General features: G+C 39.4%; 1 protein-coding gene across 1 annotated transcript in view; it reads left to right on the top strand.

Moving 5' to 3' along the window:
- Positions 1 to 4,229: 4,229 nt before the first annotated feature.
- CFH (complement factor H) overlaps positions 4,230 to 12,673 on the top strand; it is a 46,406-nt gene continuing 37,962 nt past the window's right edge. Inside the window, exon 1 of the mRNA XM_053667278.1 lies at positions 4,230 to 4,566. Coding sequence (XP_053523253.1) covers positions 4,509 to 4,566 — 58 coding nt within the window. The 5' untranslated portion in view covers positions 4,230 to 4,508. The remainder of the gene's footprint in view (positions 4,567 to 12,673) is intronic.

Below are 12,673 nucleotides of genomic sequence, written 5' to 3'. Positions count from 1 at the left end.
ATGCCTGCTCCCATGGCCAGAGCTTTCCCCTAATATTTGTGGAGAAAACTTTTAACATGTGTGTATTTGCCCTTGACAGTCTTATGCAGGATTTGGACTAGACTTGGGGCAAGGTTGCTTCTAGACACATACAGCCCAGGCTGTATTTTAAAAAGCCTCTTACCCACTCCTTACCCCCACCTTATTTTTCCTTCAGTCTCTGGGGACAAAGTTTTGGGTGTCTTCTGGGGTGTTCACACGTGTCAAAGAGATGGAAAGATTCACCACTTCAAGGGACAGAGAAAAAGGAGGCATATGATACCCTAGGCGTTCAGGTGTTCACATCTCTGTTATCAGAAGTCTAGGCTGATTGCTATTTCAAATTTTCCTGTGTTTTGGAGGTGGGATAGCACGGGGCATGGTTCATCTCACTGGCCAACTCTAAGAGTTTTCTCTGTTCAGAACAAAAATTGGGGCCGAAGTGTGGGGGTAACGCACATTTACAGTCAGAATGGGGGTGGGAAGCCAAGGGTTGACACAACCAACCGTAAAACCAGGCAGGTTGGGCTCTACTCTTAAGTAGGTCACTAAGTCACCTGTGTGAAAATGGGGTGCTAGAACCGGCTTCCACGGTTTATGGGGGAATTGGAGTAGATAATGATTTGATACAGCACCTGGCACACAGAAGTTAATCATCAATCAGCCACGGCTGCCGGCTCAGGGGGCGTGGTGAAGCAATCTCCGCACTGAGGCAAACAGGGGACTTTGCTCACAGAGTCCGCATAGAGGCCTGAAAAGTCTCAGAAACATGCAGCTGGGGGGGGGGCGCCCTGGGGTGCATGCATGGGGACCAGGGAAAGAGGGCCTGTGGGTGTAGGGAAGGGAGGGGCTCGTCCTCTGCACAGGCCCCTCCAGTCTCCCAAAGGTGCTCCGACAAGACTGAGAAAGTTCCAAGGAGATAACAGGGTTTTTTTTTTTCCTTCTTTTCGGTTAAGAGGTTGAATCATTCAAAGAGCCTGCAATCCAGTTGTAGAAAAGCACCTAATAAAATAAGTGCAACAAATAAAAATGGAGGCCCTTGGGTCCTCATTTCCTCCCAAATAGAATTAAAGAAAAGGCAGAGATGTTGTTCTTTTCTTCCTTAAGAATGATTAAATTAGGCTTTGCCAGCAGAGTCGAGGTGCCCCTTGGGAAGAAGTGAAGGCGGGCACCTCCTGGGAGGCAGGGAGGGGAGCCCTGCAATGGGAGGGCTTCTCCAGGCAGGTGAGGATGCACAAGGAGGACCTTCACCTGAGCCCGTGCTTATGTTGGGTAACCTGTACCTGGTTTTTCACGTGACCGAAGAGGAAAGACGACAGTTCCCCAGGTTCTATGGAATTAATTTAAACTTAAACAAGAGTAAGTTTGTTCATGGCCGCCATTGCAAATATGGGTTCAGAAGCCAGAGCTGTTAATGGCCTGAAGCAACCCAATAACAAAGACTGTCATGCGGGGATTAGATTCAGGAAACCGTAAGGGCACGAAGCACTGTCCTGTAAAAACACGTCTTTGGGACGACATAAGGGTCCTTCTGGTGTCCTAGATATCACAGTACAGAGTGACCCTCGTTGTCACCTGTCACTTTTTATACTGCACCGTACTCAAAAAAAGGCCCAGTCTCTTTGGATGGGGCCTGCAATTTGGACAGACCGCCTCAAGGGGAACGCAGACTGAGAACAAAAATTAGCATTGAAAGCAAATATTGGCTTGAAATTAGAAATCAAAAAAGAAACTTAAAGTTAGAAATGAATTATTGCTAATCACAAAGTTAATACACTTACAAATACTGTAGACATTATGAAAACCAGAAATAACCTAATCTGCATATTAATTGTCTGACACACTATGATGCCCTTACTTTACATTTTTGGCTGAATACTCTGTGGATTATCTCTTCACATGACACAATTCTCTAGTATTTACTGTATGGAGAAAGTAGAAAAGTAATTCAGTTTTTTCTTTTGCGGGTGTGATTTAAATCTGTTGCCTGTTGTTGAAATGTTGGAAAGGTTCATAACTCGTGATCTGTACTGTCCTATAAATTCTTAGGGTTGTTGGCAAGTTTTGGAAAAACTCCGTGAAACCTTCCTGACATGATGAAGTACCAGATTTCAGGGCATTGGAAGAGTCTTTGAGCTGCGATCGATACTTTTAAACACTCTCCGGACTGAGGTCCTGAGAACTAGTTTGCCCTCAATGCCACTGGCAGAGACATTCAATGTCCCGGCATCCTCACTGATGTCAACGCAGCCTGCACAAGAGCAGACTTCCGTCCTTACCAGCTTACCAGGCACCCAGGAGAATGGAGCCATCTACTTAAATTGGTATGTGTGTGATGATCATTTCCATACTTTTACACACTTCTTTCTTCTTCAATACCCGTCTAGCCCTGGGCCAGGCACTGCCTGGCACACATGTGTGTGCTATGCCTTCAGCCTTCACGTTGGTGTCACGGTGCCCACTGGTTGGACGGACATAGGGGTGACAGGCATATTGCTAGGAGCCAGTCTTACACTTGGAGGGCCGCGGTTACCAGGTTATTTACGATGGTGATTACAGCATATCCCCGAGCGATCGCAAGCTAAGTGGATTCTGTCCTAGAGTTCTCGGTTGAGTCCCCCACCTGCCCGGAGCTGTCTGGTGTCAGCAGACGTGGTAGAAGCAAGTTGGAGGGGGAGCTTACGCTCCAGCAGTTAAAGGTGTCTTCAGTTTTTACAAAAACGTCATACCCTCAAAGAAACATCACTGGGGGTGCCTTTTGGTCCTCAACTGGGTCTGTTCAAATGAGAATTCCTGTGGCCACATTTCATCAGCTCCGACTCTTTTCTCAGTTTTGCCTTTGTCTTTCCATGTAGCTTCCAGCCACTGGTGAGTCAGGAATTCCTTCAGGAATCTGCTCATTTGCTACATATTCTCCCAAGGCCTTTCCTCTCCCTCCATGTCATTGCAACTGCCACGGACACTCCCACACTGAACTTCCTACAGTCCTTTTCCTTGATTAAATCTATCAGAGATTACATAGTGCCTATAAAACGATGTACGGTTTTTTTAATCTGAAATTCAAACCACTCCTCATTCAAAACCCCTCTTACTTCTTCCGCAACTTCTTGCAACTTCCTGGTGCAACACCAGGGCTCCAGTGTCGGTGTTCTGGTTAATTCTAGAACATTCGACACTTTCCTCTGTACCTCAGAGTCTTTGCTCAGGTGCATGCTTCCTTTACACTATAATTTAATGATGAAATATTCACAAGATCATCCCTAATCAAGGCTTTGGAGGAAGTAATTTCTTGCTGTACACTCCCGTGGTATATATGGATTGCTCCTACCAGCCATTTGCCACTTAACGTAGATGTCGCTGACTTCTAATTCTAAAAATATGAAATGGTGATTTTTTGAAACTTTGAATAACATAGCAGTCCAAATGAGAATCTACTCAGATGCCCATTCACGGGCACAAAGATAAATAAAATGTGGCATATTCAAGTAATGGACTGTTACACAGCTACAAAATTTATAATCTGTGTATCTATGCACAAAAGTGTGGTTGAATGAACTAAAGAAAATTCTTAGTGGAAGGATCTCAACACAAAAGAATCAATCTTTATTTGATTTATATAAAGTACCCAAACTGGCCAACCGATCCCATGGTCTTTGAGACCAGGCCAGAGGGCACCTGTGTTGGGGGAGGAGGGGGGAGGGCCTGGTGGAATGGGAGGACTGGGGTTTTCTGCAAGGGGGTGTTGTTCAGTGTCTTCACCTTCTTAATATTCAGCAAGCATTTGCTTCTATTCTCTTTCTGCAGTCTCAATACAAAGTTTTAAAACGCCAGCATTCCCATTTTGTGCTTTCTTAATTATTAAATTCGCTTATACCTGTGACTTGACACACAGGAAGATTAACTGCATAAATTTCCAGAGAAGCAGGTGCTCCGGATCAGCCAGCTCTGCATTCTTGGTAATGTTGACCCACGTCATCCAGGTCTCCACTGTGGGAGGGTTGTCTGCCCTCGGGTTCGGTAAAGGATTTTTAAAAGAGCTTCAGTACTTTATCTGCTGGGGTGTCTGTACTATTGGCCTGACAGGGGTTTGTGTAAGTGGAGGGTCTCTGAACCCAGAGGGCATCAGGAGTTATTGCTCTGCCCACTCCCAGAACACGGGCAGGTTCCCGCAGAGAACTTGCCTGGGTTTATAAAAACAAAGCAAGAGCTGCCAGCCAGAGCACTGGCATGCAGTGGGAGGGAGCGCCCTGAGACTGTCTGCAAACTCTGAGCTGCTGGGGCTTGTGCTGGATTTTTTTTCCCCCTAACTTTGCAAATGTTTCTGATGGGAGGGGCATTTGGTCATCTCTTTGTTTCCTGACCTACATTTCAACTTCCTTCTGGAGCAAGTACTTTCCTGCACTCATCACAACTTTTCTTCACAGAGGAGAGAACCCGAGAGAGTGTGAGCATTGTCAGCCACTAAATGTACCCCTGAAAGATCCCCCGAAATGAGATTCCCAGCAAAGGTCCTGTGGCTTATGTTATGGACAGGTTGTGTAGCTCAAGGTAAGAGTAAAAAATGAAAGGTTTTGGGGTTTTTTTTCTCTAACTCTATTATCGGGCATTTGCTAATATGCTTTTCATAGTGGTAATAAAAATGTGGTCTACAAAATGTGGATTTTTTTACAGCTGTGTAGCTTAGCATTTGAGTGGTTTTGACGGTGTGAAGTTTACATCCTATACAAAGCTTATTTGAGTGACTTTCTGATTGTTTTCCATAATTTTATGTGTTATAAGATTCCAGAAAATATTTTTAAATATTTTCGAACATTATAATATGTATAATTGCTTCTTTTGTAACTGTCATAAAATATGATTTACTTTTTTGCTTAGGATTTTTACTAAAATGGCTTTATGTCAAAGTATTTAACTGTATGTGAATGTTCATAGAACCTGAACATGAATTAGACAATAAAATCCTTCAAATCATATAATGATTGAATTTATTTCAGAAATAGATATTAACTCTTTCTCAAGAAATATTTATCATTTAGCACTGATATTGTCATGGCCTTAAAATTCTGGTAGGTGTGTATTTACTTGAATCATTAGAATAAAAACATTATATGATTTTGAAAAAAATGAAAATGTAATCTCTGTAATAGAGATTGTTGAAAAGGGTTTTCTCCCTGTGGTTGTATGTAAGATAACATTCTAAAAGAATGCTCTTTAGGTGTAGTGAATGGGAATGTGGGGGAGTTTCTTTCTGGCATCAATAGGGCAATTTCTGGATTCATAATTACATGCAATTCTATCACCATGTCTCAATACATTAATAAGTTTCTTCTTGAAGGAAATTCGCTTTCCTGGTTCATGATAGTTAATTATGTGATAGGTAGACGATTGGTATTTTAAAACCAAATGAATTACTTATCATTCATAAATTCTCAAAAGTCTTCACTAGGGTGACAAGGCTCGACTACAAAGCTCCCTCCTGTCAGCCTTTAACCACTGAGGAATATTGTCAGGGAAGACCTGCCTGGGGGTCTTTCACTAGAAAATAAAGGCAGATATCTTTTTTCCCTTATATCCTATAGCAATTTATTTAAATTTATTCCAATGTGTTTAGTACTTTTTGAGAAATAGAGCTTATTTTAGTGATACATTCTAATATATTATTGTGTGATTTTCAGCTTGTAAACTTTATAGCAGCTACTTTTAAGACGAGGCATATAATTATTTCCCTGCACATATCAATATGACAATAAGTGTTTAGAAGTAAAACATTATACCTTGACAAACAGTTCGGAACAATGTCAGTGTTACTAATCTTAGAAAACTTTTTCTTTACACGTGTCCTGTCTTCTTGTAGTAGGAATACTTTTAGGGTCACGCCTATCACTTGTTGTTTGTTGAGGTTTTACGGAGACATCTTTTGTCACGTAGAGATTTGTTTTCTTTCTAGTTCATGTTTAAACCTCAAGAATCGAGCCAAGTTGGATAAACTGTTTAAGTGATTACAAAGTGCAATTTGAAGTGTCAGGACTTGCTGCAACAAAGTATTAGTGATAAAAATTGAAGGAGTTTAAATTCTGTGCTGATGTAATCAATTTCAAATGGCGTATGCCATCAGTGTGTGTTGAAGTGTGACATCAGTTTCTGCCGGTGAGCTGGTCCCTATAGATGTCACAGGGAGATGACTATGCATCTGGCTAATTCCGAACAGGGTAAGTGCAGCTGTGATGTTTAAACAACACTCAAGTTAGTGTCACGGCTTTGACAAATGCATCCATAATGCACCAGCTGGTAGAGGGAAATGATGTGAATTTTCCGTGACTACAGAACGACCATTTTATTCCTTGTTTGCAAAAGAATTCTGAAACTAAATTAGTTTTCTGTGAATTATTACAAGTGGACAACTTTCCTGCAACAATTTTAGTGGGGGGAAGTAGAAATGGAGGAGAAGCAGTGTAAGAACCAGACGAAGCAATTCTGGAAGATGGGTATTTCCAGGTAGCCTAGATCCAATAGATGCAGTGGTCCAGGACACCGTTTGAGATGGGGTGGAGACCTACCAAAGCAAGCCTTGTTATTTAAGGGTAGGCATGTCCTGGAAATGCATCTACTCTTCACATGCTTGTGGAAAATGGTAAAGTAGAACTGAATGGTTTCAGTGTTGCTAAAATTATTCTCAGCTAGAAGCAAGTTCCCAAATAGAAATTGAAGCCCAGGTTATTAGAGATTCTTCATTATTGACCTTTGACTGCCAGGGCTGGAGCCAGAGTCTACACTGATCCATTTTTATTTGGTCAAACCCAGATGGTCCCACTGCCTTTACCACTTTCCCTTCTTTCCAGCATGGCCTCCTCCTCCTCACCCCACACCCATTCCCCCACCTGCCTGGTTGTGTTGTTCTGCCAACCAATCCATTCTGCATTCTCTTCACTCATGTGCACTTGACCCATTTCTTAACAACTGTAACTGGTCTCAGAACACAGTGCATGAAAAGGACATGGTGTAATGAGGGAAAAATTTGTTAGATTTTAGCTTAAAATGATAAGGAAACATGAAAATGGTTCTGAGAAAATAATGAAACAGAAAAAAACCACACAAAAAAATAAAGGGAAAGGAGAATAAAAGATTTGACAGGGTACTTTTATTTGTTTGGACATTTTAATGGAGAGAGCCAAGTTTCTCATAACCCCTGTTAACTAGAAATATAATGGATTGAAAGGAGATTATAAAAATGTTCCTTTAAAGGTTCCCACAAGGTATTTTTAAGCAAAATTGATTTATGACTTTAGAAAGTGCAACATAAATTCAAACTTAGGGCATGTGAACAAGACTGGACAGTGGGTTATAGATATTACAGTTTTTTGAGTCCATGCAACTAAGGTTTCAATGTTGTGTCCTCCCTGCTCGTCCTTTACATTTGCTTCCATCTACGATGCCCTTCCACAGGTTGTCCACAGCAGACAACAGATACAATGGAAAGGTTCCGAGCTAGCTTCATGCATTCATGCATTCATTCATTCATTTGTTCATTCTACGATTATTTCTGGATTAACTGCTAAGTACTGTGCTCACTGGCTGACTAGCACTTTCCAAAAGATAGTCACTTAGTGGGGAAAACCAAAAGAATGATTATTGCATTTAATTAGCATATTGGATTTTATCATATAAAGTATTGTGATGGAGGTAAACAAAGGAAGTACAGGGAAGGTGAAAATCCCAAACTGGATGGAGAGAGTGGAGGGAGGCAGTGTCTGCGAAGCTGGTTTGTGAGGGGCGTAACGAGGAGAGAGGAGTGTGTCAGGCTTGTGATGAGAAATTGTTATGCTCTTTTTCACGATTAACATTTTAAAAAGAAATTGTATAGTCATCTGTTTAACTTTGTAAAATGCAAATTCATTTCTTCAAATGCTTATTTAAAGCAGCATAGTTTTTCCTGCTTTTCCTAGAGTTTATTTTTAAAATGTTATTGTAAGTAATATTTTATTTACATGAGTACTTATTTATATTACTTCCCAAATTACTTTTAATTATTTTGTTAGTTGTAAAATAACCAGAATATCTCTTATTTTGAAAAGTGAGTTGGATCATATCATATACATGCATATATAAGTAATATGCATATATACAAATGAAAAGATAGGAAGGAAATTTAATATAAAATATCTATTTTTGCTATTCTTAATTTATCTGTTTTTAAATTTTTAGTTTTGCCTTATAATATATTTTAATATTTACTAAGTTTAGAATTAGGCTAATTAAAAAGTAGAATCTGCTATTTTTTACCAAAATAATTTTAGAAAAATAGATTAATTGAACAAAGAGACCCACTTTATTTTACCAAAGAAATGTGGAACAAATTTGATTAGGTTTTATCAAGTGTATAACTTTATTGTGATTTATTTAATTTGATTAAGGATACTTTTGAAACAATAGTTTATATATGTACATATAGGCACTGAAAACAAGTAATTACTTCTGTATTTGCGTGTCAATAATACCCCTTTAAAATTTGAAAGTAGAAAATTAGGTAAATACTGATTACTAAAATATCAAGTGTATTTGTTTCTTACCTTTGACCAAAATTTTTATATTATCTGTTAAAATAATAAAATTTAAAATATAAAAAATATTTATATTTTATATTTCAAACTAAACTAAAATAAATTCTATTCCAGTCTAATAGCCAAATCTGTTCACACTCTTTATTTATAGACTGAATAATTTTAAATTAGAAAGTCAGACCAAGTAAATAAACAGTTCACCCAGGTAGTGTTTTACAAAGAAAGAAATGAATTATCATTTAATGGACTGAGTAAACACAAGATGAAGTACTCATTGTTTAAATCCAAGTCAATACTTCCACCTAAGAAAGCTTAGCTTCCTCCTTAACTAGTACTTGGGAGATGTGATGGCTATTCAAAAATAATAATAATAGCTTTCAGATTAATCCTACCTCAAAAAGATGCTTCCATGCTTTTGAAAATAGTTTCCTCTCATTTAATTCAAGTGAATGATGTTAGTGTACATCGGTGCCAATAACTGTTTTTCTACTTGAAACTTCCTGACAAAAAGCTTGAACAGTTAGCTATTTGTCGATGCAGGCAAATAAAAGTTGTGTCATAAGATCGGTTTAATTATTGTTATAACACAATTTAGTGAATCATTCCTGTAAATATTTTGGTATGACATGAGTTTCTAATGCTCAAAGTATTAAAAAGCAGACCAAAACCAGACAGGAGGTACATTTGATATTAGAAGCGCAGAATAGTAATGAAACACCCCCCCCACTATAAAAAACAGGGCAAAGGGGTTCTTATCCTCAGGGAACCTACGTGCGGATGGGAGAATAAGTGAAATTCTAGTAAACATAACAATAATTATGAATCATAAGCTACATTGTGAAGGAAATCATATTTAAAGACAGCCAGAAAGATGAGACAAAGCCAACCATCAGAAGTCTGTGGTGAGAATGTTCCACCGTCAAGGCGACAGACAGATGAGGGTCATCAGAGCCAAGACCGTGGAGAGAGCCACAGAAAGATCACAGATGGACCAGAGGTGACATATCTTTTCTTATGGGGTCAAGAGATGCCATTTAAAGCCCCTGAAAGAAGCACAGAGCTTCAAGTACTATTTGAAGTGAAGGGAGTAATGAACTTGGGAGCTCTGGGAGGAAAGGGAACAGGAGCAAATGTTGACTCTAGAACACAGAATAAACACTGAAAAAAAAAGCTGATGGGAAGATTATGGGAGATGTGTATCTTTGTCTTCTATCTCTGGTTGTTAAAAACAATGAACTAAATTCTAAAAGTCAAGAATTAGAAGGGTAAGTCTGGGAATATAACCATAACCAACAGGAAAATACGTCGCCTCGGGCCAGCAAATAAATGGGCTGAATGTTTTAGTGTCTGGGTTCCTCTTTGGGTAGGATCACTATATTAGTAACCATAATTTAAATCAAATAAATTAAGTGATAAAAAATTGTATTACCTTTTTCTTGTATTAGCTTAGGAACAGAATAGGAACCAAGTTTATCAAAATCTTACTATATTCGTGGAAAATTGTTCTCTATTCACAATATAGGCATCTACATTTGAAATTTAACTTATTTATTTTACTAATAATCTGAATGCCATGAAGTGAGTCTGAACATTCAAAGTGAAAAACACTCTAATGAGTCTGTAATTCAACAGAAAATTTTTATCTAAAAATAAACAGGAACATTAAAGTTGTAAAAAAGAAATGAAAAACTTGCTTCGGCAGGCCAGAGGTGGCAGGCTGTTCTTGTGGTTTTATGGCAGGGTATGACCACCATCTAGTGGCAGAAGGTATATTTATTTAACTTGTAAAAATCAAAAACTTTGCTGTGGAATCATTTATTACAAAGTTCCCAGACATAAATGTGCTAAAAACATTCAAAAACTTCAGAGGAAAACTAGTACCTATGGAATCCTACACAAATAGTATTTATCACATAAAAATGTAGTTTCACATGGAGCTTTCTATTCTATAAAATGTTGCAAAATGTTTTCATAATGCTTATATTCTGTGATGAGATCCAGCTGCGTGCATTGTATTTCTCCCTTGCCCTTTAAAAAGAAATTCTGGAATAGAAAGTTAAACTGTGGGTTTTTTTAAATTTTAAAAGAATCCTTTTTATTTTCTTTACCTCTCATAGTTTAGAATATGTTGGGTATTATGTTCATACAGGTCTAAAAAAGCTACTCTTACAAAGTCAAAGATAGTTTATCTTCATAGGGCCGTAATATTGTATCATACTAAAGTAGTAGAAATGTTTAAGGATTATATGATATTTTTTATACAGAGATTTAATAACTTGGTGGCAAAACAACTGATTATATGTCTGTAAGAGAGGAATCTTTTCTTCAGTAAAACCCTAAGTAACTTTTTAAAATATATTTTATTAATTATGCCATTACAGTTGTTCTATTTCCCCCCTTCATTCCCCTCCACCCTGCCCACCCCTCCCCCACCATTTTCCCTTTTAGTTTATGACCACGTGTCTCAAGTTCTTTAGATTCTATATTTCCCCTACTATTCTTGCCCTCCCCCTATCTATTTTCTACCTACCATCTATGCTAATTATTTTCTGTACCTTCTCCCACTCCCCTGATGCTAACCCTCCATGTGATCTCCATTTCTATGGTTCACTCCTGATCTAGCTGTCCTTTTACTTTGCTTTTGTTTTAGGTGTGGTTGTTGATAATTGTGAGTTTGCTGTCCTTTCACTGTTCATCTTTTTTATCTTCTTTTTCTTAGGTAAGTCCCTTTAACACTTCATATAATACGGGCTTGGCGATGATGAACTTTTTGAATTTGATCTTATCTGAGAAGCACTTTATCTGCCCTTCCATTCTAAATGAAAGTTTTGCTGGGTAGAGCAATCTTGGTTGTAGGTCTTTGGTTTTCATGACTTGGAATACCTCTTTCCAGCCCCTTCTTGCCTGTAAGGTCTCTTTTGAGAAATCTGCTGACAGTCTGATGGGAACTCCTTTGTAGGTGACTGTCCCCTTAGCTCTTGCTGCTTCTAGGATTCTCTCCTTCATTTTAATTTTGGCTAATGTAATGATGATGTGCCTTGGTGCGTTCCTTCTTGGGTCCAAATTCTTTGGGACTCTCTGAGCTTCCTGGATTTCCTGGAAGTCTATCTCCTTTGCCAGATTGGGGAAGTTCTCCTTTATTATTTGTTCAAATAAGTTTTCCACTTGTGGCTGTTCCTCTTCCCCTTCTGGTACCCCTATAATTCGGATGTTGGAACATTTAAAGATGTCCCTGAAGGTTCCTAAGCTTCTCCTCATTTTTTTGAGTTCTTGTTTCTTCATCCTTTTCTGTTTGGCCATTTTTTTTTCCTCTTTCTGGTCCACTGCTTTGATTTGAGTCCCAGTTTCCTTTCCATTACTATTGGTTTTCTGTGTATTTCCACTCACTTGAATTAGTTTAGCCTTCATAGGTTCCTCTAATTTGTGTCTAAATCAACCAGTTCTGTGAGCATCCTGATCACCAGTGTTTTGAACTGTGCATCTGAAAGTTTGGCTATTTCTTCATTGCTTAGATTTATGGGCTCTGGGGCTCTGAGTTGTTCTTGAGCCATTTTTGGTCTGTTCACACCTGTTAAGTATGAGGAGTGGAGCCTTAGTTGTTTACCAGGGCGGGGCCACCCAGGTCACTGGTTTGTGATGCCGTATGTGGGGGCGGGGTCAGAGAGGGACAATGGCGGTTTCCTCTGCTGCTTCCTGCTGCTGGGGCCTGGGCGGTCCGTCTCACTGCTCACTCCTTCACCGGTTTATCAGCGCACGAATGTGTGACAGTGATCAGCCCTCAGTGGGTCCACCCGCTACTCCACACCTGGGATCCGCCCACAGCTGCTGGCGCACCTGGGTCTCGCGCCCGGGTCAGTCGGGTGGATCTTTCCTGCTGAACCCCGCTCTGCTGCTGGCTCTGCCCCTCTTATCAATTTGGCTGAAGGGTTCCTAGTTGTCAGACTTCTGTGTAGTTCAATTTTCTGTGGTTTGGCTGCGTTTTTGTTGCTAAAACTTTGTTGTTTTTAAACTTGGTCGTGCAAGTAGGGGCAGTGCTTCCACCTATGCCTCCATCTTGGCGGAAGTCCTAAATTGTGGTTTTAAAACCAAGTCAGGGA

The sequence above is a fragment of the Artibeus jamaicensis genome, unplaced genomic scaffold (genome assembly GCF_021234435.1).
Source record: "Artibeus jamaicensis isolate MK-2021 breed Jamaican fruit bat unplaced genomic scaffold, CSHL_Jam_final contig_467, whole genome shotgun sequence".
Classification (NCBI taxonomy): domain Eukaryota; kingdom Metazoa; phylum Chordata; class Mammalia; order Chiroptera; family Phyllostomidae; genus Artibeus; species Artibeus jamaicensis.
Note: the sequence above shows the minus strand (reverse complement) of the source record. Positions and strands in the feature narration are given on the sequence as shown.